Genomic DNA, 27,597 nt, shown 5'->3' with positions numbered 1-27,597 from the left:
CATTAGTCACATGCTCTCTGGAGAGGGACAGAAGTCTGGAAGATAGATAGCTGATGGCAATTGAGATAATTACAGATAGAGAACCTCTGTCTTTTGACACCTGTTCTTCTTGCCCTATCACAGAATTCTTCTGTGAACATTGTCTCCTGTTGACAGTCCTAACAAATCTGAACTTTATGAAAGTGGGACATTATGTTTGCAGGTATATTATTTTCTGTCACAATCCCAAACTTCTTTGAATATAGACACAAAATGCTGTAGTAACTTGTTAGGGCGGCAAGGTAGCGCAGCGTTGGAGTAATGCCCCTGTCCCACTTGGGAAACCTGAACGGAAACCTCTGGAGACTTCACGCCCCACGCAAGGTTTCCGTGCGGTTCCCGGAGGTTGCAGGTGGTTGCAGGTAGTGGAAGCAGGTAGGGAGACTGATTAAAAACCTCCGGGAACCGCACGGAAACCTTGGGTGGGGCGCAAAGTCTCCAGAGGTTTACGTTCAGGTTTCCTAAGTGGCGCAGCGATGGAGTTACTGCCTTGCAGCACCAGAGACCCGGGTTCGATCCTGACTACGGGTGCTGTCTGTATGGAGTTTGTATGTTCTCCCCGTGACCTGCATGGGTTTTCTCCGAGATCTTTGGTTTCCTCCCACACTCCAAAGACGTACAGGTATGTAGGTTAATTGGCTTGGTAAATGTAAACATTGTCCCTAGTGTGTGTAGGATAGTGTTAATATGTGGGATCACTGGTTGGCGCAGACCCGGTGGTCCTAAGGGCCTGTTTCCCCTCTGTATCTCTAAACTAAACTCAGTGGGCCAGGCAGCATCTCTGGAGAGAAGGAATGGGTGATGTTCATAACAAGAGGATTTCAGTATGGTAGAGAGGTTCTTCCACAGTTGTATAGGCCTCTGGTAAGACCACACCTGGAGTATTGTGTACAGTTTTGGTCTCCTAATTTGAGGAAGGACATCCTTGTGATTGAAGCAGTGCAGCGTAGGTTCATGAGATTGATCCCTGGGATGGCGGGACTGTTATATGAGGAAAGATTGAAAAGACTAGGCTTGTATACACTGGAGTTTAGAAGGATGAGGGGGAGATCTTATAGAAACATATAAAATTATAAAAGTACTGAACAAGCTAGATGCAGGAAAAATGTTCCCAATCTTGGGCGAATCCAGAACCAGAGGCCACAGTCTTAGAATAAAGGGGAGGCCATTTAAGACTGAGGTGAGAAAATACTTTTTCACCCAGAGTGTTGTGAATTTGTGGAATTCCCTGCCACAGAGGGCAGTGGAGGCCAAGTCACTGGATGAATTAAGAGAGAGTTAGATAGATCTCTAGGGGGCTAGTGGAATCAAGGGATATGGGGAGAAAGCAGGCACGGGTTATTGATTGGGGAAAATCAGCCATGATCACAATGAATGACGGTGCTGGCTCGAAGGGCTGAATGGCCTCCTCCTGCACCTATTTTCTATGTTTTGGGTCGAGACCCTTCTTCAGACTCAAACTGCTTTGGCTTATTTTGACTGCTTTGCAATGGCAATAGGTTTAAGTTCTTGCTTCCTGCATTAATTTTGACAGATTTTTCTTTTAATTGTGTATGGAATTCACACTCCTCAGAATAAAGATCTTATTTGTGTTGTTGGACCAACAAAATTGAATAATTTAACGAATAGCTGTATTGTCAAAACTCCTTCCATCTTTCACAGTAATGCTCTTAGCATCAATATTGTAAGCTTATAAATTTGCAATGAATGTATCTTGGAGTTGATAATTAAGATAACTAGACACATTACCATCCAATCAATAAGGTGCATTAGAAACCTCTGTGCATAAAGTAAAGACTCATCAATCGCAGCTTTACTTATTTGCTGGTCCATCAAATACATAACTGTAAATTATTTTCACAAACACTGCAATATTAAATTTGCATTTCTCCCCTGTGGTTTTGGGAACCAAACATTTTCTGTTCTCGAGGCTCTCGAGTTTAAAAGAGATCCGTATTTCAAATGGCATATTTCTCTGGCAGAACCTGTCAAGATGTGCTCTTTAAAATGTGATCCCTGTCGCAATAGGAAATCGAGCACCCAATTTTGTCCATAGCAAGCTCCTTCAGGAACAAAGTGGCAATGAACCAGATGATGAATTGATTAAAGAACAAATATTGATCAGGACAAGCGGAGTCGGAAAGTTGGGAGGTCACGGTGCAATGGTGAGGCTGTTTTTAGAGTATTGTGTTCAGTTCTGGGTACTGTCATAGGAAAGATGTTGTCAAGCTGCGAAGGGTGCAGAGAAGATTTACAAGGATGTTGCCAGGACTCGAAGGCCAGAACTATAGGGAGAGGTTGAGCAGGCTAGGATACTATTCCTTGGAGCGCAAGAGAATGAGGGATGATCATATAGAGATGAATATAATCATGAGAGGTGTCGGAGGCTATGGTGAGAAGGCAGGAGAATGGGGTTAGGAGGGAGAGATAGATCAGCCATAATTGAATGGTGGAGTAGACTGGATGGGCCAAATGACCTAATTCTACTCGTATTCCTTATGAGAGGAATAGATCAGGTAGACGCCCAGTCTTTTGCCCAGCGCAGGGGAATCGAGAATCAGAGAACAAAGGTTTTGGGCGAAGAGTGAAAGATTTAATATGAACCTGAGGGGTAACTTTTTCACACAAAGGGTGGTGGGTGTATGGATCGAGCTACTGTAGGTGAGACTATTGCGACATTTAAGAAACATTTAGACAGGTACATGGATAGGACAGGTTTAGAGGGATATAGCCAAAAGTAGGCAGGTGCAGATGCTACATCTTGGTTGGCGTGGGCAAGTTGGGCCGAAGGGCTTGGTTCCACACTAACCCTTGAGAACTCTTGTCAAAATAAGGGAATTTATTTTGTAATGTCTGCCTGAAGCAGCCTTGGTTTGCTGTCTTATACACAGGATGACGTCCTCTGTACAACATTCCTGCCTAATATTTCTTGACTTGTGTCTGGAGTGAGATTTGAACACTCAACCCTCTGATTCAAGGCAGTGTGCCGCCCATGAAGCCACAGTGGGCCTCTGCACTGATCTCTGTGTCTCCTGTTTACTCTTCTCGTTGTCCGAGGCCTCTGATAGACAACTCCAATGCCCCAAACGTTGTTTGGTAAGAAGATATGACTCAGATTTATAACTATAGAATAACAGGAAAAGTAATACAGCTGGCATTTTGTCAATGTTAATCTAATCCCAAATGTATTAACACTGGCTGTTGTATTTCACGAATGAAGGATAGTTTGTTTTGTATGAGAGCTTACTTTCTGAAGTTGATAATGTAGAATAGACTGAGATAGTATGGCGTTAACAAAATGCTGCTCTCCCTGAAGTGAAAAACGCAATGCTGCAATCCATTATTGGAGAAAAGCCACTGCCAGCAGTGTTAAATGATCTTGTGCCATGCAGGGGAAGGAACATCTATTTTTGAATACTATGAAGCAAAAGCTATGCTAATGTCGGCAGCTGTTTTGCGGTCTGTCAGAAGTCGAACGTGTTTGCATTCTCGAGATACTGCAGATTTCTTCGTTACATTGACCAACTCATGATGTTTTTGTTTAAATTTATTGTACAGAGGTTTCTATGTTTCTATGTCATCAGCTGTGAAGGACCAGGTTCGACAATTTGGAAGTGCAAGACTTCAACCATATTATGATCAATCTTTCTGGCTTTTCCTATTGTAGTGGTCTGTGGGGCAAAGTTTACTACAGGCATGGACTCTCCCCGTGCCCTGGACATTGTGCACTAGAGCTCCCTCTACACATCGGAGTAAGAAAGTGCAGTAGGCCCTCCCGAATCTTCCTGAGATTAGACCATAGGTTGTTTTTGACTTGGTTCAGTCTGTGGGTTGTCATATGTCCATTGCATTCAAACTCTAGAGCTACTCCAACCAGGTCTATTCCTGTTCTCTCTTGGAGATGCAAGGAACTGCTGATGCTGGTTTACCAAAAGAACTCCTAGTGTTGGAGCCATGGTGTGACCTGACCCAAGATTTCCCTTTTATTTCCTTGCCAAAGTCCAATGATTGATAGTAACAGCTAGAGTAAAACTCTGATAATCCAGCATCTGCTTGAATTAGAAATCCTGATGATGTGGAGGTATGTCCTATTCTCATTTGGCCCATATCCCATTAAACCTTTTCCTATTCATGTACCTATCCAAATGTATTTTATCTACTTCCTCTGGCAGCTTGTTACATATTCGCACTGCCCCAAGTGTGGAAAAAGTTGCTCCTCTGGCTCCTATTAAATCTTTCCCCTCTCACCTAAAACCCATGTCCTCTGGTTGTTGGTAGAGTTCCCCTTCTCCACGTACATTCACCCTATCTGTTACCCTCATGATTTTGTACACCTCAATGAGATCACCCCTCAGCCTCAATGGAACCAAGTGGATTTTGAACCATTTAAGCTGGGTTGCTGTGCCTTTGGATTTGCGTAAATGCTTGACCCAATTAAGGTAGCAGGAAGCCTCCCATACCGCTACTTTCAATTTCAGATTTTTTTTTCTCCCCCCCCCAGCAAAATCTAAATGCCTGGTTGCAATAGTGGGATTAGATCTTTTGTCCTTAGATCTCTCGGTTTCAAACATTAGCTGCTGGGCTTTCTCCCCAACGACTGTTCAAAGTTGGTTTAGTGGCAATCCTGAATGATTAGTGTCTGAGCTTGCAATTCCTTGGGCCTTGCCGACTGAAGCTGCAACATCATAGAATCAGGGAACCCTTACAGCAGGAACATTGACTGGTTGACCTTTGATTCTATGTCAGATCCTTGGAGGGCAATCTTGTTGTTCCCATTGTCCTTTGAATTATTCTCTCAAGTATCTATCCAAATTCCTTTCAGGGCACTGCCTGATTCTGTTCCTCAGGCAGTGCAGGCCATGTATTCCAGCCTATTACCAGTGAGATTTTTTAAAGTATTCGCATTGTCCTTGTAAATGTTGCTCAACATTTCAAAGCTGTGCCCCTGAAATGCAGCCATTTGCTGATGAGAGCATCTTGCCTATTTATCCTATCTCAATCTCTCATAATCCTGTACACCTCTGTCAAAAGTCAGTAGCAAAGAATCAATCGCTCATATATGGGTAAAGTGGGTGTAAAGCATGCATAAACCTGACCACGGAATATAACCCCGATTCCTACTTTCCTCAACTATCAAATTGCAGTAAATCCAGTTCCCCTAATTCTTGTCCACTCTTCCAAGAGAGATGTTGTCTTCTTATTCAATAGGGACTTCATAACATTTTATGCAATTTAATTAAATCTCTCCTTAGCCTTGTAGAAACAAAGAACTGCCGATGCTGGTTTTATACCAAAGATAGATACAAAGTGCTGGGGTAATTCAATAGACAATAGTTGCTGGAGTAGGCCCTTCACTGTGATCATGGCTGATCATCCACAAATTGTACCCGGTTCCTGCCTTCTCACCATATCCCTTGACTCCGCTATCTTTAAGAGCTCTATCTTACTCTCTCTTGAAAGCATCTAGAGAATTGGCCTCCACCACCTTCTGAGGCAGAGAATTCCACAGATTCACGAAGCTCTGGGTGAAAAAATGTTTCCTCGTCTCCGTTCGAAATGGCTTACCCTTTATTCTTAAACTCTGGCCCCTGGTTCTGGACTCCCCTAACATCGGGAACATGTTTCCTGCCTTTAGCGTGTCCAATCCCTTAATAATGTTACGTTTCAATAAGATTCCCTCTCATCCTTGTAAATTCCAGTGTATACAAGCCCCGTCGCTCCATTCTCTCAATATTAGACAGTCCCGCCATCCTGGGAATTAACCTCATGAACCTACGCACATTTATGAAGATATGGCCAGGGATGAGAGAAAACAAATATTCAAAGAGCAGAGAAACCAACGTTTTTTCCCCCCACTATCCACAGGTGCTGCCTGACCCGTGGAGCATTTACAGTAGTTTCTGTTTTTCATTTCTGATGTCCAGTATCTGCAGCTTTTGCACAGCAAAATCTGTTTTGGTCGAATGTTGAGTAAAGTGATAAACTTGTGCGACTACTTCCATTAATTCTGGTAATTTCCCAGTAAGTGGAGGATCATTGCAGAAAACCCATTAGCCCAGCACAACATTGAGATAATCGGGATTGAATGATAGAAGAAATAACCAAGTGTTGCTGTCGGGTTAAGAGCAACATTGTCTCTACATGTAAAAGAAAAGTTGCATCGTGCTGGTGTTACTCAGCGGGTCAAGCAGCAACTCTAGAGAACATGGGTTAGAGTTGGGACCCTTCTTTAGACTGGGGGCTTGCAGTCTGAAGAAGGATCCTGACCTGAAACATCACCTATTCATGTTCAGAGACGCTGCCTGCCCCGCTGAGTTACTCCAGCGCTTTTTTTTTTGTAAACCTGCATTTGCAATTTCTTGTGTCTCCTTGTCATTACATGTAACCTTTCCCACGAGGAGATGTAGATCGAAGAGTTTTTTCAATGAAGCAGAAGTTTTTTTTTAAATATCCAAAGACTGTGAGGTTTATCTTAAATGTGGCTATCGAGGGGCTCCTAATCACCACATTGCTTGTGGGAACTGTGGCCATACCTACAGTGGCTACACTTCAAATATTCTGCACTGGAGGGATTTTCCTTTCAATTTAATTGCTTCTTGAAAGTAAGATAGAAACAAGGCCTGTGATGTCCTTTGAGAGAAGTTGGGTGCAAATAACTCTCACAATACAAGAACAATTATTTTGATTGTAGTTTGGACCAGGGAGAATTTGTAATGTAATCTAGGAGGCCGATATGTGTTCTATATTTCTCCTTAGTGCATAACACAAGAGGGAAGATACCCTCGATTCCTGTTTAAGCCGTGTAGACTATTGTAGAAAATAAACCAGTATGAGTTTTATTGAAAAACGCTGGTCTCTGTTGGAATGATTCTAATGCATTAGCACGGAGATGGATAGAAGCACAAGGGATTACTTCCATTGACACGCCCTTTGAAACTGTGTCTATTTTTGGACGTTGGCCTTTTAAGTTATGAATGTTGTGTGAGTGTTGGATTCCATTTCAGTATTTGGGATGAGGATGGGGCATCTTTCAGTTGATGGTGAACGGTTAGCCCAGATTTTCATGAATGAGCCATTCGAATGGAATTGCCTACAGAATGTAGGCGTGGTTTGCAATGGCATCGGTTCATGCACTGAGATAGCTTTTATTTTTAAAGTGAGATTACAGTTTGAATGAATTTTTATTGCATTGGCACAATCCAATCATTTTTCACAGCTATTATAAAAATGGGAAATGGTTTAGATATTTGTGCCTTTGTGGGTTTAGATGTTAAGTTGACCATTTAACTGTACCTGATGATATCAGAGAGCCACCACCATGTTTAGTTTAGAGATTCAGCGTAGAAACACTAGCTTTGGCCCACTTTGGTCAGACAGCATGGCAACGGGTTCTGCACCACTGTGCTGCCCCAGAGAGACGCCCCACTGTATGAGAAGAAATTCCAATGCACTTCAGTTTTAATCCCCAATCTTATCACTATGTTCCCCTGTCTGAGATTTCCCCCACCAGTGGCACCAGTTGCCAACTACCCAAAGGTGCCAGAAACACGGCGACTCTTGTGTACTGGGTGAGGTCGGCTGTACGATTTTACCGGGTTTCGTGCAAAAACAAAGCATTTCACACTACATGTGACAAGATAAAATATAATTGAATCAATTTGCATCCTCCGATTCGTGTGTTTCTGTAAGATCACCACCCTTCATTCTTCTGATTGCCAAGGAACAGTGATCCAATTTCAGATTAGGACAGATGAACCTATTAAACCATTTTCAGATTGGTTGTCTGTAATTCATAAAAGATTCTTAAAACCTTTAATGGCCTTTACTTTAGTATTAGATTTCAAAAACGATAATGATATGATATCTCTTGTAGTTTGCTTTAAGGACTGTGGTATAATGCATTAATGTTACTGCTCCTGACTAAAACTTGTAACCTAGTGTTTTTATTTTTTTTAAATCAATAATGAGGTGGGATTTTCTGTAAAACGTGCTTGAGCTGTCCCAAATTTTCTTCTGACATTTGCCCAGGTTGAATATGTATAGAAATAAGAAACTGCAGATGTTGGTTACAAAAGAAGAGACAAAATGCTGGAGTAACCCAGCGGGTCAGGCAGCATCTCTGGAGAACGTGAATATGTGACATTTTGGGCCATGACCCTTCTTTAGACTCGCACTTGTGTAACATAAATATCCCAATTCTGGTTGGGATGTAGATGGTCAGTGTGTTCTAGGTGGGCTGAAGAGCCCGTTGCCATGCTGTCTTTCAGTGATTCATAACACCGGGATGCAAACCATTAGGCCTGAGATTCATTGGACCATTAGGGTGGCACGATGGCACAGCAGTAGAGTTGCTGCCTTACAGTGCATGGGACCCAGATTCAATCCTGACCATGGGTGCTGTTTGTACGTTCTCCCCGTGAACTTCGTGGGTTTTCTCCGGGAGCTCTGGTTTCCTCCCACACTCCAAAAACACACAGGTTTGTAGGTTAATTGGCTTGGTGAAATTGTAAATTGTTGCCTAGTGCATGTGGGATAGTGTTGGTGTGCGGGGATCGCTGGTCAGCGCGGGCTCGGTGGTCTGAAGTGCTGGTTTACGCGCTGTATCTCTAAACTAAACTATATTAATTTCTCCAATACTAGCCCAATAACTAATGCTAATTTCTTTGAGCTGCTCAATTCCCACTGAACCTATGGTTCTCTACTGGTACTGGCGGGTTTTACGTGGGTTCTTTTGTAGACAGAAGCACAATATTTGTTCTGAATCAGTCTGCAGCTTTAACTTTATCCAATTTTTTTCTCTTCATATATCTATAGACTCTTTTATAAGGTCATAAGTGATAGAAGTAGAATTAGACCATTTGGCCCAACAAGTCTACTCTGCCATTCAATCGTGGCTGATCTATCTCTCCCTCCTCACCCATTCTCCTGCCTTCTCCCCATAACCTCTGACATCCGTACTAATGAAGAATCTATCTATCTCTGCCTTAAATATATCCACTGACTTGGCCTCCACAGCCTTCTGTGACAAAGAATTCCACAGATTCACCACCGACTAAAGAAATTCCTCCTCATCTCCTTCCTAAAAGAACGTCCTCTAATTCTGAGGCTATGACCCTTGGTCCTAGACTCTCCCACTAGTGGAAACATCCTCTCCGCATCCACTCTATCCAAGCCTTTCACTATTCTGTACATTTCAATAGTGTCCCCCCTCATTCTTCTAAACTGCAGTGAGTATCGGCCCAGTGCCATCAAATGCTCATCATATGTTAACCTACTCATTCCTGGGACAGTGTGCTTTTATGTTTACACAAGGCATCTCTTGTATTAAAAATGACTGTATCAACTCCTTGTCTTCCCTCTGTTAGGTCCCATTCCTTAGGGCATTTTATGATTGGCAATGCAGCCTACTGTATTCCTTTGATGTGATCCTATCTTCAGTGTTCCTTGACAGTGAAGGTGCTTGTGCCTGCTTTACACATAACCAAAGCACTCCTCCTCCAGCCTGCTGCATCTGCCAGATACCTCGGGCTATGGACAGGCTGATGATGTGTAAGATTAGCACAGTGAGAACAGGCGCTCTCATCCCACCTGGCTGAATTATTGAAAGTAGGCTTTTGTCACAGGACATGGTGTCAAAGACAGTGTCATCTCTTGCTTGAAGCAGATATTGAATCTCGCAGCTCATCAAGAAGCCGCTGTGTTCTTTTTGATCAGATTTTGATCTGAATTAGATGGTTGTGTCTCTGGGGAGTGCGGCTAGGATTGAATGTGACGGCTGCTGCTGCTGTTTGTTCCCATTTATTTAATGAGTCACATTGCTGCTCAAACATCTTTTAGCTATGTCACAGTTTGATACGATGTCCAAGAGATTTACACACTGCGCAGCTATTTATAAAATGATCTCTCAAACATTTTAAAATGGACCACAGGGAATCCAGTGGGAGGAGAGAACATTTGTCTCTGCTGAATGTGAAGGACCACGTGGCGTTACTTTTGAGGATGGAGTAGAGAAGTTATCTTGCTGTCTCCACCACGATCCATCAATATTGTTAGTCTACTTGCTTCCCAGTGTTGTTCATGGGTTTTGGTTTGTATACATTTTCTCCTAAGTTTCCTCCAATTCATTGATAATTACATTCCCATAGATGTAACTGGAAGGAAAGTGATTTAGGATGCCCTGAGATTGTCTTTTTTTAAAAAATTTGAAAATTGCAAGTATGATGTAAAAATCACAATTAATTTGAAATGCGGTATATACAAGGTGGAGGGGTATGGTCACTTGCAGGCAGAGGAGATTAATTTGTCTTGGTGTCATGTTCGGCGCGGAAATTGTGGGTTGAAGAGCTTGCTCCTGTACTGCACTGTACGATATTCTAACTACAGTTAGAAAGGAGATGATGAGGAATTTCTTTAGTCAGAAGGTGGTGAATCTGTGGAATTCATTGCCACAAGTGGCCATGGCCAGGTCGATGGTTATTTCAAAGGTGAAGATTGACAGATACTTGGTTAGTTTCGTTTCCAGTTTAGTTTCAAGATGCAGTGCAGAAACGGGCCCTTCAGCCCACCGAGTCCGCAGCGATCCCCACACATTAACGCTATCCTACGCACACTAGGGACAATTTTACATTTACACCAAGCCAATTAACCAACAAACCTGGATGTCTTTGGAGTGTGGGAGGAAGCTGAAGATCTCGGAGAAAACATGCACAGGTCATGGGGGAACCTACGAACTCCGTACAGACAGCACCCATAGTCAGGATCAAACCCGGGTCTCTTGCGCTGTGAGACAGCAACTCTATCGCTGCGCCACCGTACCGCCCCAAGTAAGGGGGTCAAGGGTTATGGGGAGAAGGCAGGGGAAAGGGGTTGAGAGGGAAAGATAGATCAGCTATGGTCGAGTAGGCTCTATGGGCCAAATGGTCTACTGCTGCTCTTATAACTTATGAACATGAATTTATATAATCTGACCACGTCATCGAGGCCTTTTAGCTCCGCAATGCTTAGAAATGAAAATCTAGCTTCTGTGTTACCATTGTATTTTAAACACTAAATTGTATGTCACGAGGACAAGAACTGAACATTAATGGTGATGAACACTAATATTTGAACTGGAGAAATAGAAATACAATACATTGGCGAATGTGGTGTGAAACATTGAATTTCCCTTAACAAAACTCTGAAGTGTCACTGGGATGGTAACTTCCTATTGTATATAGGATTTTCATCTGCTTATCTGTAGTTAGGGACATTCATTCATCTTGATAGGACAGGGAAATTGCATCTTTCTCTCAGCAGCACAACAGTAATGTACTAAACGACACTTCTGTGAATCCTCAACTTGAAATTGAATCCCTCGTTCAATTTCTCGTTTCTCGCTGAGAATTCATTAAAAAAAAAAATTCATTACGTGTAATTTTTGGATCGCTGATGAAGTTTCACTGTACGCTTGTATGGAGCGGGTATCGTCGGTTTTCTCATTCAATATTTGGGGGCCATTATTTTGTTTAAAGTCTTGCTTTCAAGAATTCCTCTTTACCCCTCAATTGACACATTTACACAATTGACACATTTATCTGTGGTCTCTTCTCCACCCTCCCTTTGCCTGCCTGGTGACCTTGATTGTGAATACTAATCTAGCAGTTTGCAATGAATAGAGTTTTTGTATAGCTTGTTCCCAAGAGAATTAGATTTTCATTTTCTCTGTACTTGGGGAATAGAATCTCAACTGTCCGCTCTTAATCGAGAGAAAGTTGTGATTAGCAAGTGTGCAAATACGGAGAACTGTACTGCTGGCAACCATCCAGGATACCAATGGCATGTTTGATCAATGGTGAGATCTTCGGAACACCTCACTGACAATGCTCTGATATCTTTTGTCTTTCAGCTATTTTTAACCCGAAGAATCCAAAGGATTCACCAAAGACCTTCAGCTTCGATCACTCGTACTGGTCACATACTTCGGTAAGAATTATTCGTTCACCAACCTGAACTCAATGTTTCCCTAGAACACCAATTGCATTTCCAAGATGCAGGACAGAACGCCACAGGAGATCCTTCTTCCCTGTGGCTATCAAACTGTACAGAGTTTCAGATTTTCTTGAGAGAGTTTCAGACTCTTGAGAAAGTTTCAGATTTTCAGTAAGCATTTTTCCTTCAGGAATTTCAAAAATATAGTAGTATAAGTTTTTTTTAGTAGATATAAGTTTATGTGACTGAAACCTAAAAATGCTGAAGGCTTATTTTACATTGTCTAATTAAAATATTGTATCAAGCGATTGCTTGTCAATTTCAATGGCCATCTATGGTGAAACTGACAGACTGTGTTCTTCGGAGACAATGGTGTCTGATTACTGCAAGGAGGTTACATGGAAAAAACATTTTCTCTTGACTTTTTATTCCCCGCAAGACAGCTTTTTTTCTGCTTGTCAATTTCCACGGTGACTTGAGTGGTTATCTCGGTCCCGATTGAAATTGTGCTATTCCCAATTCAGCCCAAAAGCAAGCCCTTCAGCCCACACTGACCGTTTGTTTTATAACATGACTTTCCATAACGTGAGCTTTCTGAGATGTGTGGCTGTTGCGTCACATGCAGAACATGTTAGAGCAGGGGTTGCAAAAAAAGTTACAGGTAGTACAGCAGTTTCAAAAGATTCGAGGATGATATTTAGCAATTGACTATAATGGCCAAACAATTGCAAAACAAACTCTATTGCTTAAAGTGATTTTAATACAAGTACTGTTCTTGATTGATCAGTCGCTTTATATCCAATTAGCGTTACGGGGGCATGCACTATGGTAGTGCTACATTTATGAATATTAAGAGAGTTGAGAGAAGTGCTGAAAAGGGTAGTTGAGGTATTGGTTAGTGAAAAAGAAAAAAAGGGCAAACATAACATGTAGTTTCTGGACAAATGGGAGACCCATTCTAACATAGGAGGCAGGTTCTCTGGATGCTTTCAAGAGAGAGCTAGATAGGGCTCTTAAAAATAGCGGAGTCAGGGGATATGGGGAGAAGGCAGGAACGGGGTACTGATTGGGGAAGATCAGCCATGATCACATTGAATGGCGGTGCTGGCTCGAAGGGCTGAATGGCCTACTCCTGCACCTATTGTTATCCAATGATGGAGAGGGAACAAATATTACTGCCGACTCAGAATCCACATCCCTGCTCCAGACCATTTGACCCCGATGCCAATCGGTTTAAGCTATCACAAGCTATGTTTGGAATAAGTCATGGCCCGGTCATTTGTATTTAGATCAAGGATTAGCAACCAGGCAGAGAAACATTGGGAATAATAGATGTTTATATACATTCCCTTGGCCCACGTGGGAAGTCAACTTTTTTAAGATACAAGAAGAGAACTGGCTACAATTCTCACTAAATGGCAGAGAAAAAAAGAGAGACAAAATGTGTAGAAAAGGACTGCAGATGCTGATTTACACGGAAAATAGGCATGAAATGCGAGGGGCAGGCAGCATCTCTGGAGAGAAGGAATGGATGATGTTTCCTACTTCCATTCCTCTTCTCCAGAGATGCCGCCAGTCGTGCTGAGTTACTCTGGCATTTTGGGTCTTGTGAAAAGCTACTCCTTTAGATTCAGGCTTTGGACAAGCTTGCAAATAATTGATAATCAACAGCAGTCACGAACATTCCCCAGAATAAAACGAAAGGAGAGTTGACGGATCTCCAGAAATTATTTTCACAGCCATTGAAAATTCTCATGAATCTGGTGCAATCCCAAAAGACGGTGCTGCATTGGCCATTGTGTGGGTGTCTGTCGCTGCATGTTCTAAAACTCTGCTTCTCTGCTTCACACTTTTCTGACGTTTCCATGCTGAAGTAAAATTTTCCAGAATATTGAAATTAGCACGATCTTCAAGGAGTGGAGATTTTCGGCACCTGTTCACTTTGCCTCTCCATTTCACCCCTCATTTTCTTTCTCCAAAAGATTGCAAAAAAATAATTTAAATTGGGCTCAGAGACAGGTAGGATAGGTTTAGATGGATATGAGCAAACGTGGGCAGGTGGGACCAGTGTAGATGGGGTATGTTGGTCGTCATGGGCAAGTTGGGCTGAAGGGCCCGTTTCCTGACTCCATGACTTTGATATTGGAGCACAAAACTTGGAGGTGCTGGAAATACAAAAAAAATACTTTGCTTTCTGGTTCTGATGACCTGAAGCAACAACTCTGTTCCTCTCTCTGAGTGCAGAGTGCTCCCAGAATTCTGTTTTTCTTAGTGATTTTATTAGGTTTCAGTGAATGGGGAGATAGAGCATAGAACAGTCTAGCAAAGGAACAGGCCCTTCGGCCCACAATAGCTGTGTCCAACATGATGTCAAGTTCAACTAATCTCCTCTGAACATGATCCATATCCCTCCATTCCATACATATCCAAAATCCTCTTAAATGCCATTATCATATCGGCCTCCACCAGCACCCCTGGCATTTGCCACTGTGTGTGTGTGTGTGTGTGTGTGTGTGTGGAAAAAACCCAAGACCTACATGTCTCCTCTCACCTTAAAGCTGTGCCTCAACTTTGCCCCTCTCACCTTAAAGCTATGCTAACTAGTCTTTGATATTAGTGCCCTGGGGAAAAAGGTTCTGACTGTCTACCCTATCTATACCATGACCTTTATCAGTCCTGGCAGCATGTTCCAAGCACCCAACGCTCTCTGTGATTAAACAAAACTTGCCCAGCACATCTCCTTTCATCTGCTGTCGTGCACTTCAAGAGCTTGTGCTCAGTAAGCCCCATTGTACACAGAATCAAATTGAATCAATTGATTTCTTCCCCTTTATTTTCAGACTGAAGATCCATCCTTTGCGTCACAGAGTCAAGTCTACAATGACATTGGCAAAGAAATGCTGCAGCATTCCTTCGAGGGTTACAATGTGTGCATTTTTGCATACGGGCAGACCGGGGCCGGGAAATCCTATACGATGATGGGAAAACAGGATAAAGACCATCAAGGAATAATCCCACAGGTAACATTTGCTCAAAGCCTGTTGAAAGTTTGTTTTAAAATGGATTCTTCTGTGATCTTTTGCCACATTTTCCTTTTAAAGTCGTTTGTTTCAATGGGTCGGGCTGCACAGGTCTGACTTGCAGCGCCAGAGACCCGGGTTCGATACTGATCTCTGTTGTCGCCTGTGTGCAGTTTGCATGTTCTCTGTGTGACTGCCTGTGTTTCCTCCCACATTCCAAAAATGTCTGGGTTTGTAGGTCAATTGGCCTCTGTAAATTGCCCCTAGTGTGCAGGGAGTGGATGAGAAAGTGGGATAACATAGAACTAGTGTGAACGGGTGATCGATAGTTGGTGTAGACTCAGTGGGCCGAAGGGCCTGTTTTCATGCTGAATCTTTCAATCAATATAGCAATAGAAGAAGCAATGTAATAATAAATGGCAAGATTTTCATCAAATGGGTGAATATATTCTTGCTTCATAAAAAAGCAACTCTGGTGATGTATCGGGACATGACTCAGGATCAGGCATTTTCAGTTAGAAATAGGATTTCCATTAACTACAATCCAATGTTTTTAAAAATGAGATTTCCTAGCATCCAATATTAATTATCGAAGCAAGATGTCGGTGAATAGTTGGACTTAATGTGGAAATGGCAACACTATAGAATAGTAACAATGGGTAACATCAACTGTCCTATAGAATCTGTAAAAGTGAGTTGGACATTCACTTATCCCCCAGGGGAGTGATTGAGATTCGAGACCTGTTCATACTTCATGGCAAAACCCATCTTGGTAATTAAAACTGGTCTCATTGGCAGAAGATTTGAGTGCTAATGCAATAGGATAAGGTCCGGAGACGAAAAGCATTACGAATTAAGGGAATTAGATGGGGAATATTGCTGGCGAAGGACAACCTGTCCTCAGGGGACTGAACATCATCTATATGTGATATAACTATTTGTTGATCACATTGGGTGAAAAGGTAATTCCATTGGATGGTGTGGCAATATTCATGCAAGAATCAAATGCATCAATTGGTTGATCATTTTAAACTTTTGTACCTAATATCAAATAGTTGGCATGGTTATATTGAATTATGAAACCAGGGACCGTAGATGCAGGTTTATTCAAAAGGACAAAGTTCTGGAGTGACTCAGCAGGTCAAGGTAGCATCTCTAGAACATGTATGGGTAACGCATTGGGTTGGGAAAGTGAAGAAGAGTTGCGACCTGAGACGTTGCCTATCCAAGTTCTCCAGAGATGCTGCCTGACCTGCTAAGTTACTCCAGCACTCTGTGTCCTTTTATACTGAATTATCACCAATGAACATGCGAGAATATTAAAGGTAGACAAAAACACGCTGGAGAAACTCGGCGGGTGAGGCAGCATCTATGGAGAGAAGGAATTGGCGACGTTTCGGGTCGAGATTTTTCCAGCATCTGCAGTTCTTTCTTATGCAAGAATGTTAATATCCTTCAATGGGAGCGATGCTTCTGGTGGACCCTAATATATCTTTGCTGGGATGAGATTTGATGAAAATTGATTTTCTGATATCTTAAACTGTAATGTGTTCCTTCTGCCTGCAGCTTTGTGAAGACCTCTTTGAAAAAATAAACGACAACAGCAAATCTGACATGTCCTACTCAGTGGAGGTAAGAGCCGATATCAAAAGCATATCTAATGGAACAGTTGTTGGCTTCCCACTTCTGAGAACCCTAAAGACAATTTCAAGGAGATTTTAAGGTGTTTCAGTCATGGCATCACTCAGTCTATCAACTCCAGCTGACCTTTTATATAGACAGAACCAAAATGTTAGCTTTAGGCTTCAGTTAAATTGTTCGGGTAATATATTAGATCAGATTAGACAATGGTTTATCCTCTTTGAAGTTTAATAGATTTACAACTGATGTGGTTTTATAATTCAAGTGACATTTTGTCACTTGTTAAACATTTCCTCTCTGACCTCTTTGTTTGCTGATGTGGAACTGCCACCACTTTTCTTGCATGTCTGTGGGTTTTTTTGTTGGCTGAACTGATTGCGTACGAGTACATTGATAGTGTGGAGTTACACAATTATGTTTCAACACATCAGTGTTCTTCCACATAAAGCCAGCTCTTTAATTGATTGGACATGGCAATAAGGTCATAAGTACTGACACCAGCATAGCCAGTCACATCAAAACATCACGTTTTGCTCCGATCTAAAGCCGAGTTCAGAAGAAGATGAAATCACATCAGCTGCCAGTCATAAATAATGATTTTTTTTCAGGCCTGAGCTGGCTCTACAAAACTAGTCTGAAGTTCATGTTATTCCACTCCTGTGAGATGGTGGGTTATTTTTTTAATAAAGTGATGTTTATGGTCTTCATAAAGTAAATTCATTTCACTGCACCTTATGGTCCACGTGACAAATAAATTTGAACTTGACCTTGAACAATGTCATCTAGAAATCTGTGGTGTATCAACTGCTGATCCTGCAAATCCCTAAACCAAGATTGAGAAATCTCAGAACCCTCCAACACTCCAGTCCCCAAGAAAAGTCAATGTGACCTGTCCCAATGTCTGCCCAGTAGCTCTAACTTTGACCATTATGAAGTGCTTTGAAGAATTGGTAGTGGACCACTTCTGTACCAGTCTTTCGGCCAAACCAGACCCCTTGTAATAACATGAAGGGAAACTAGATCTGCAGAGGATGTCGTATCCCTTGCATAATGTTCACCCCTGGGTCACCGTGACAGTTAGAACACCGATGTTAGAATGTCATTCTAACATCGGTCCAGAACCAGGGGCCACAGTTTAAGAATAAGGAGTAAACCATTTAGAACGGAGACGAGGAAATACTTTTTCTCACAGAGAGTGGTGAGGCTGTGGAATTCTCTGCCGGCAGGTTCTCTGCATGCTTTCATGAGAGAGCTAGATAGGTCTCTTAAAAATACCAGAGTCAGGGGATATGGGGAGAAGGCAGGAACGGGGTACTGATTGTGGATGATCAGCCATGATCACATTGAATGGCGGTGCTGGCTCGAAGGGCCGAATGGCCTACTCCTGCACCTATTGTCTATTGACTTTATTTCAGTCTTCAATACCTTGATATGGAATAAACTCATCTCTCAAATTCTCAACTGTGGCCTCGGGGTATCCATGTGGAACTGGCTTCTGGAATTCCTGGCCAGCAGATCTCAGTGGACAGAATTGGGCATGACATTTCCTCCACCTTGACCCCCAACATTGGTGCTCCGCAGGGTTGTGTGCTCGGTCCCAGGCTTTGCTCTCTGTACAACTGTGTGGCCAAGTACAGCGACAGCTCGATCTTTAAGTTTGTTGATGGCGCTATTGTTGACCAATTCCACTATGATGAGAGGGCACACAAGAAAGAGACCTTGTGTCATAGTCTTAGGTCAAGAAAACAGCTATTAAGAATTGGTTGCTGACCAGAGGAAGAGAGGGGGTGAACACAACACTTTTCTCATTAACGAAGCTGATATAGAGATGGTCGACAGCTTTAAGTTGCCGGTGATATGGATGCCGAGGAACTTAAAGCATCAAGATGCAATGATCACAAAAGTGCATCAGCTCATTTATTTTCTCGGGCATCTGAGAAAGTTAAGGTATGTCCATGATTTGTAGTAATCTGTCTATCCCATCACTTCCATTCTGTTATATTGGTAATGGTTGAATGGAACTTGGCTTTGAACACGTTTGTCTTTTTTTTAAATCAAAGGCAGGCTCTATTATGGGGTTTCAAAGGACCAGAATTTAAAAAATGTACAATTGTAAATGTTTTTCTATCTCCTCCACACCCCAATCAAATTGTAAAGGAAAATTCAGCTGGCAAATTAGTGTTTGGCGTCTACAAAGAGGCCTGTAAGAGGAAAAGCAATAGAATGCTCTCAAAAGTCAGAGGCTGTAGATTAATTATACATAATTTATGATATCCAATGAAGATTTAGTGGACTGTAAAAAGCAGCACTTTTAAGACAGTTAAGTGCTAACATGCATATACATGAGATTGCAATCTTTTAATTTCCAACATTAGCTGATGCAATAAGGCAACCCAAAGACCATTTCATCTTCTCTGAAACATAATTCTGTCAATCTCCTGCTACCATTAATTCCGTCTGATATTAATTGATGACTTATGCAGGATGAATACATAAAATGGTTGAAGTTACTGCTTTCCTACTCCCTCCCCTTGGACAAGTATAGAAACTGTTTCTTTTGTTAGTGTTTAGGCCTTTGTAAAAACAAATCTTCCATGCTTTGTATGCATGTGGATAAATAGCTTCCTGTCAGCTCGCAGCCAGAGAGTCAGAGTGGGCCATCACACATCCACGGCCCTCAGCCTCAGTACCGGCTCTCCACAGGGCTGCGTGCTGAGCCCCCTGCTCTACACCATCTACACACATGACTGCACCCCCGCCCACCACAGCAACACCATTGTCAAATTTGCGGATGACACTACGGTGGTGGGACTCATCTCCGGGGGGGACGAGTACGCCTACCGGGATGAGGCGGAGCAGCTGACAGTGTGGTGTGGAGAAAATAACCTGCTCCTCAACACCTTAAAGACAAAGGAAATAATAATAGACTTCAGAAAGAATAAAACGGACATGGTACCATTAATTATCAGAGGGGACTGTGTGGAGAGGGTGGCGGATTTCCGCTTCCTGGGAATCCATATTGAGGAGGACCTGACGTGGAGCGTGAACACCTCTGCGCTGCTGAAAAAGGTCCAGCAGAGACTGCACTTCCTGAGGGGGCTCAGGAAGACTAACATCACTCAGAGACTGCTGCTGTCCTTTTATCGGTGCTCCATTGAAAGCATCCTAACATACTGTGTATGCGTATGGTACACCAGCTGCACAGCGGCTCAGAGGAAAGCGCTCCAGAGGGCCATTGACAACGCCCAGAGGATTGTCGGCTGCCCTCTCCTTACCTTGGAGGACTTACACAGTTCCCGCTGCATCAAAAAATCCCAGAGTATTATAAAGGACATTTCCCACCCCGGACACTCCCTGTTTGAACTGTTACCGTCAGGCAGACGGTACAGATCTACAAGGACAAGGACAAACAGACTTAAAAACAGTTTTTACCCCACTGCTATAAAGGCACTAAATGTAGCCGCCAAGGAACGCAGGGGCGATACATACTAAGAGACTGTGAAATCGACAGAAGGATGTAGGGCTGGGTGTTTATGCGTGCTATTTTCATGATATTTATTTTAGTTGTTTATCTTTTTTTAAATATTTTACCTTGTATGTATCGTTAGCTTTTAGAAATGTTTGAATGGTGCACTGACTGGATGACATTTTACAATTTCGTTGTACATGGTTCATGTTACAATGACAATAAAGAAACTATTCTATTCTTCTATTCTATGTATTCAAATCCCATCAGAGTTGCTGGGAACTCAAATGCTGTTGATGATGGTAAATAAATCTGAAATAAAGAGCTTGCATCAAGAATGGTGACTGTGAAACTTCCTGAATGTGGTTATATCCCCAACTGATTTGTTAACATCCTTTGGGGAAGGAAGTACTATGTCCTTGATTTGGACAATGTGGTAAATTCTTAACTGCCTTCTAAAATGTCCTAACCAGCCACCTGTGGTACCACTGGTCACAATTCAAGACTACCACCATCTCAGGGCATTTGGCAATCAGCCTTGCCAGTGGCACCCAGGTGAAGAAACAACCTTAGTCCGTACCTAATTCTTGATGTACCGATCATTTTTGTTCTTCATTCCAATCCAGTATTTGTTTTACTTGCAGGTGAGTTACATGGAGATTTATTGTGAGAGGGTTCGGGATCTGTTGAATCCCAAGACCAAAGGAAACCTGCGGGTTCGAGAGCATCCATTGCTGGGTCCTTACGTTGAAGACCTTTCCAAACTGGCTGTTACGTCATACACGGATATTGCGGATCTCATGGATGCCGGGAACAAAGCCAGGTAAGGCCACAAGTGCCTGAGTCAGATTAGTCGTATTGTTATTCAGAAATGCAGCGTGGAAACAGGCCTTTTAGCCCACTGAGTCCGCACCGACCAACGAGTTCTATCCTACACACTAGGGCCAATTTACAGAAGCTAATTAACCTACAAACCTGCACATCTTTGGGAGAAAACCAGAGCACCTGGAGAAAACACACAAGGTCACATGGAGAACATAGCACCCATAGTCAGGATCGAACCCAGGTCTCTGGTGCTGCAAGGCAGCAACTGTGCCACTGCTACCCCGAATATTGTTTTGTAAAGACTGTGTTTTTTCCCCCTTAAATATTTCCTCAAAGGTAAAGGTAATAAGTGAGGAGCTTTGGTTTTGTAAATGATTTTGTACATCCATGCACCTTTCATTTATTGTCAGCAGCCATGCATCAAAGGTTTGGATTCTTAATCCAACTTTCTCATCCACACCCTGCTTGTGATGGTGGTCAAATCCCGGTGGTTTCACTGTGGGGTCTGTGATTACCTCTCCGTTGTTGGTGTTGGCATCTTTCCAGGCTCTGCACCTCTCAGTCTTGGAGTCAAAGTCTTCCAGGGATTGCAAGAAGAAGATCAGAGATTAAACCAACAGTTGAATTCTGTTTATTAAGTTCTTACAAGATATAATTCCTTTCCTTCGAGTTTGGACCTTATGGGGAAGTGTTGAGATATTAGTTTAGCCATGTATTTTAACAGTATTTTAACAGCTGTAACATTAATCCCGTTTTATTATTCCAGAACTGTAGCAGCAACAAACATGAACGAGACCAGCAGCAGATCCCACGCTGTCTTCACCATAGTTTTTACACAGAAGAGGCACGATGTGGAAACTGACCTTTGTACAGAAAAGGTACAACTTGGAGAAGTGAACCCTCGTTTAATTTTCATACTCAGTCTTTTGCTGATTTTCCATTTACTTATGTCCTTTGTCCTTTCCAGTTCCCTTTGTTTCCTTATTCTTACCCATGAGCTCAACACGAGTACACTAGTATTTCCCACGTAGAGACATGCTCTTTCCGTTTTCTGTGGAAGTGTTCTCTTTCTGTACCATATAACTCTACAACCCTAGCGTCAAAGTCGTGTGAAAAATGAAATCAGCCTTTGGTCCTATCCAAAGCATCGTAGAAACATTGAAGAATAGGTGCAGGAGTAGGCCATTCGGCCCTTTGAGCCAGCACTGCCATTCAATATGATCATGAATCATATGCATATTGAATGGCGGACAGTGCTGGCTCGAACCTCGTTAGTCTTTTCAAAGTGCACAGGAGGCTGTGATTCAGGAGAGTGAGTGAGGGGCGATCTTATAGAGGTGGAGAAGATCATAAGGGGAATTGATACGGTGAGCGCACACTCTTTTACGCAGAGTAGGGGGATCATGAACCAAAGGGCATGGGATTAAGGTGAGAGGGGAAAGATAAAAGATTTAATAGGAACCTGAGGGGCTTATTTTTCGCAGAGGCTGGTGGGTATATGGAACCAGAGGAGGTAGTTGAGGCAGGTGCCATAACAACATTTAAAAGGTATTTGGTCAGGAACATGGATAGGATAGGTTTAGAGGGATATGAGGTAAATGCGGGCAGTGGGAGTGGTGTAGATGGGGCATCTTGATTGATATGGGTCGAACGGCCTGTTTCTGTGTTCTGTGACTCTGACTCTAAGTGGTTCTGTGTTTACATCATTCTCTATATTTTTCATCTCCTTAGTTAGCAGGTTGGTAGCTCTCTGTTCTGTCTCTCCTTATTTCTCAAGAAGTGGGGCCACTTTTGCTATCCTTCAATCAACAGGAACAAATCTAGATCCTACAGGACCAGGGGAGATGGCACCCACCATCTCCAAACAACCTCTTTCAAAACTCGTTGGATCTTTATGATTGATCAGCCTTTGGGTTTGTCAGCTTTAGTATGACTCTTCTTTTCTTCAGCTCCTCATTCCCACTGTCCCAGGATTCCTTTGTTTCTGCCAGGAATTATATTAATAAATAAAAATTGGGATAATTGTACAATTGTTCCATTGGTAACTAGATTGAAGAGTTAATCACAATCTAACCACGATGGTGAGAACCATTCTCAGTTAAATGATTATTTCTAAGTGAGAATGCTGTCAATCTGCACTTTTGTATCTATAACCTGTAAAGAATTATTTTCTGAAGATAGACACAAACTACTGGAGTAACTCAGCGAGCAGGTAGCATCTCTGAAGAGAAGGAATGGGTGGTGTTTCGGATCGAGACCCTGAAACGTCACCCATTCCTTCTCTCCAGAGATGCTACCTGTCCTGCTGAGTTACTCCAGCATTTTGTGTCTATCTTCAGTGTAAACCAGCATCTGCAGTTCCTTCCTCCACATACTAAAAATTATATTCTCTTCATCTCTCAATGATTTTTATTTCCTCTTCTTTCCCCTCTCCTCCAACCGATTGGAAGGACAGTTCCTCACCATAGTTCTTCACATTGTTAGACGGTGATTTTATTTTGTGTGGACGAGGCTAGATTTTAGTTCAACATGAAAGACTGATGTTTGTGATGCACCTTTAATGACCTGAAGCAGTTGAATTAGTTTAATGATCAGTTCGACTCAGATAAGAAGCATGCAATCTGCTGTTGGTGCGGCTTACGTTGTAGCCCCTAGGGACAGCATTTTCTTCAGGCCGCCACCACTGACAGGACGCGCTCGGGCACCATAAGGTTCCCTCCCCTCTCACCTTCGGTTTTGTATGCTTGGCCGCTGTTGCCTCCTCCACCTCCGTCAATCCATCCACACAGCCTCTTCCACCCTCCCTCCAATGCTGCCTCCATCTCCCCCAGAGTTGCCGACATGCCCCACCTTGGAAAGGGAGCCTCGCATGTCTGCTAAATTCCACGCCCCACAATCTGACGGTGACCAGTGATGTTGACCGAGGATCCGAACGCTGGAGAGAACCATTTATTCTCACCCGGTTTTAGTTGTAGTTTTAGAGAAACAGAGCAGAAACAGGCCCTTCGGCCCACCGGATCCACGCCGACCGGCGATCCCCACAAATTAAAACTATCAATGTTGACATTTTCCAAGCCAGTTTACCCACAAACCTGTACGTCTTTGGAGTGCGGGAGGTAACCGAAGATCTCAGAGAAAACTCACGCAGGTCACGGGGAGAACGTACAAACTCCGTGCAGACAGCACCCGTAGTTGGGATCGAACCTGGGTCTCCGGCACTGCAAGCGCTGTAAGGCAGCAACTCTACGACTGTGCCGCCCGTTGACTGATCTCTAGTAAGCAAACGTACATTCAACCCACGAACAACTTCCATTTCCTCCTCATTCTGCCTCTACCCTGGGAAGTTTAGAACCAGCTGATGGTTTGGTTAAGTTTAAAAGCTGATTTGACTCCTGTTCCAATTCCATCCACGTTTAGGTCAGCAAAATTAGCCTGGTTGATCTGGCTGGCAGCGAGAGAGCAGACTCCACCGGGGCTAAAGGAACAAGATTAAAGGTAAAGCGAGACAGCAGATTCTTCCTTTAATTCTGCTAATTGAATCCAATGAATGTTTAATGACATCCTCGTCAATATACTAGTAATGACCCTGGCATGTTTTTGCTGGCACTTTGCTTTTGTTGGGAGTTTTAATGGAAAGACCTTTTAATGGGATCTGGCTGTGGAATATTTAATTATTGTTGAGAGCTTATCTGTAAGCTAACCACCGTGAAGTAAACTTTGATACATCAAAACACCTGGATCGTTACCGTAGGATTTGTGCAGAAGTTTGATTTTTTTTGTTGTTGCCCAAATTGGACATTGATCTGAGAGTGGGATTGATATCTTTCAGGAAGGAGCAAATATCAACAAATCACTCACAACATTGGGAAAAGTCATCTCTGCCCTTGCCGAAGTGGTGAGTTTGCAATGTTGCAATATTTGAAGAGAATTTAAAGTGGAGAAAAATTGCTGATTATATATTTTTTGTCTTTTTAAACTGTGCTGCCATTGCAGGATAATGCTCCCAGTAAGGTAATGTTCAGACCATCATTGTATTTAGTGATCATCTAACCTTTGTCTGTTTGTATGTGACTCTTTATATATAGAAAATATAGTTTTAAAAACACATTGTTGTGTGCAAGCTTTCTTTCATTTGGTTTACTTTACATACCTGTTTCAAAAACACCAATTAAACAATCATAATCATACTTTATTAGCCAAGTATGTTTTGCAACATACGAGGAATTTGTTACGTATTTAATCGTAATAATAATTGTCTTCAGTTTGTTTCTAAGTAGTGTGAACATCTTTTACCTTGGTTTACTTCTCCTTTTGAACGACTAAATCACTATTTACATGGTACTAATTTACCTACTTTGCATTCTAACTTTTAATAATTTTATGAAAAAAAAATGAAAATGAACAAATGTGGAATAAATATTATAGTGCAATTATAAATATTTAGATTTATCTTGGGTAAAATATCATAGCCTATTTATATTTAAACCACAAAGACTAAAGACGTTTGACCCCTTTAAATAGAACTAATTTATTTTATTAATTTATTCTTTGTCAATAGACAATAGGTGCAGGAGTAGGCTATTTGGCCCTTCAAGCCAGCACCGCCATTCAATGTGATCATGGCTGATCATCCCCAATCAGTACCCCGTTCTTGCCTTCTCCCCATATCCCCTGACTCCGCTATTTATAAGAGCCCTATCTAGCTCACTCTTGAAAGCATCCAGAGAACCTGCCTCCACCTGTGTCATTTTATCTTCATGCAATAATTTCAATGGAAAGTAGAAAGGATACTTAACATGCGAGGATGTTGAAGTTAGAGGTCCTGTTTGTCAGTATCTTTCTCTGTTCTAGGAAACAGTTGACGCAGTAATTCAGATGAACAACAAACTGATTTCATTAAATAGCAGATGTTTAAAAAGGAACTGCAGATGCTGGAAAATCGAAAGTAGACAAAAGTGCTGGAGAAACTCAACGGGTGAGGCAGCATCTATGGAGCGAAGGAAATAGGCAACGTTTCGGGCCCCGAAGCGTTGCCTATTTCCTTCGCTCCATAGATGCTGCCTCACCCACTGACTTTCTCCAGCGCTTTTGTCTAACTACATTAAATAGCAGTATAGTGTCAGGAAAGCCTTTTTTTTTTTTTTTTTTACCATGAACTCTCTCCATCGAGGTAGATAGCTACCGGAATATTCTATATTAGGAAATGTTGCAACAACATTTAATAACGGGTTGCAATCCTAGCCTATCCCACCATTTTAATAACTTCTAACATTAAAAAAACACTAGGATGTCACAGTAGTGCAGCTGGGAGAGCTCTTACCTCACAAAGCCAGTGACTCTGGTTCGATCCTGACTGAGTGCTGTCTGTGTGGAGTTTGCACGTTCTCCCTGTGACTGCATGGGTTTCCTCCAGGTGCTTCGGTTTCCTCCCACTTCTTGCCATAGAGGGAGTACAGAGAAGGTTCACCAGACTGATTCCTGGGATGTCAGGACTTTTATATGAAGAAAGACTGGATAGACTTGGCTTGTACTCGCTAGAGTTTAGAAGATTGAGGGGGGATCTTATAGAAACTTACAAAATTCGTAAGGGGTTGGACAGGCTAGATGCAGGAAGATTGTTCCCGATGTTGGGGAAGTCCAGAACAAGGGCTCACAGTTTAAGGATAAGGGGGAAATCTTTTAGGACCGAGATGAGAAAAACATTTTTCACACAGAGTGGTGAATCTCTGGAATTCTCTGCCACAGAAGGTAGTTGAGGCCAGTTCATTGGCTATATTTAAGAGTTAGATGTGGCCCTTGTGGCTAAAGGTATCGGGGTATGGAGAGAAGGCAGGTACAGGATACTGAGTTGGATGATCAGCCATGATCATATTGAATGGCGGTGCAGGCTCGAAGGGCCGAATAGCCTACTCCTGCACCTATTTTATATGTTTCTATCGCAAAGACGTGCGGGTTTGAAGGTTAATTGGCTTCTTAAAATTGCCCCAAGTGTGTACGGATTGGGTGTAAAAGTGGGTTAACATAAAACTATAGTGTAAGCGGTTGATTGATGATCAGTCTGGACTCGGTGGGCCGAAGGGCCTATTTCCATGCTGTATCTTTCAATCAATACAATGGTTGAAAGTGAATAGAGAATCTTTGGACTGCAGGAAAATTGAGAATATTTGGTCAATTGGACAGAGAAATGGCAAATGAATTTAGCCTTATGAGCTGTGTGCAATGCATTATCGGAAGGTATAGGACAAGAATAAATAGCAGGATTTTAATCTTGGAGCATGTGTGTACAAATCCTCAATGGCACTCAATAAATTGGCCAAGAGGCATACCTTGCTTTCGGCATACCCATACCAAAGGTATAGAATATAAGACGGAAAGGTAGTGATGAAACTATACAGCACTGGTTCGATCACAGCCCGTGTCCTGTGTAGTTAACACACTGCAGTAAAGCGTGGGAGAAGGAGCAATGGAGATTTGGGGATGTTACGCAGACTGGAGAAGTGGAGCTACGGAGCTATGATGAGAGTTATGAAGAGAAATGGGTCTGTTTTCCTTGTTAAAGAGGGGGCTGTGGCGAGACTGAATGGAGGGGTGTAAAACCATGAGAGAAGCAGGTGAATAATCTGTTTCTCCTGGCAGAGG

At 42.4% G+C, this 27,597-nt stretch overlaps 1 protein-coding gene across 17 annotated transcripts in view; it reads left to right on the top strand.

Moving 5' to 3' along the window:
- Positions 1-27,597, top strand: part of kif1b (kinesin family member 1B) — a 247,101-nt gene that overhangs the window by 62,027 nt on the left and 157,477 nt on the right. For 10 of the 17 annotated variants that reach the window (XM_033048546.1, XM_033048542.1, XM_033048540.1 and 7 more), the window contains exons 3-10: positions 11,924-12,000; positions 14,847-15,026; positions 16,593-16,658; positions 20,778-20,956; positions 21,725-21,836; positions 24,376-24,453; positions 24,788-24,853; positions 24,952-24,969. In XM_033048546.1, coding sequence (XP_032904437.1) covers positions 11,924-12,000; positions 14,847-15,026; positions 16,593-16,658; positions 20,778-20,956; positions 21,725-21,836; positions 24,376-24,453; positions 24,788-24,853; positions 24,952-24,969 — 776 coding nt within the window. The remainder of the gene's footprint in view (positions 1-11,923; positions 12,001-14,846; positions 15,027-16,592; positions 16,659-20,777; positions 20,957-21,724; positions 21,837-24,375; positions 24,454-24,787; positions 24,854-24,951; positions 24,970-27,597) is intronic. The other 7 variants (XM_033048547.1, XM_033048544.1, XM_033048541.1 and 4 more) reach the window with 1 other exon arrangement.

This window comes from Amblyraja radiata, chromosome 31 (assembly GCF_010909765.2).
Source record: "Amblyraja radiata isolate CabotCenter1 chromosome 31, sAmbRad1.1.pri, whole genome shotgun sequence".
Classification (NCBI taxonomy): Eukaryota; Metazoa; Chordata; class Chondrichthyes; order Rajiformes; family Rajidae; genus Amblyraja; species Amblyraja radiata.
This window is presented reverse-complemented; position numbering and strand designations above follow the sequence as displayed.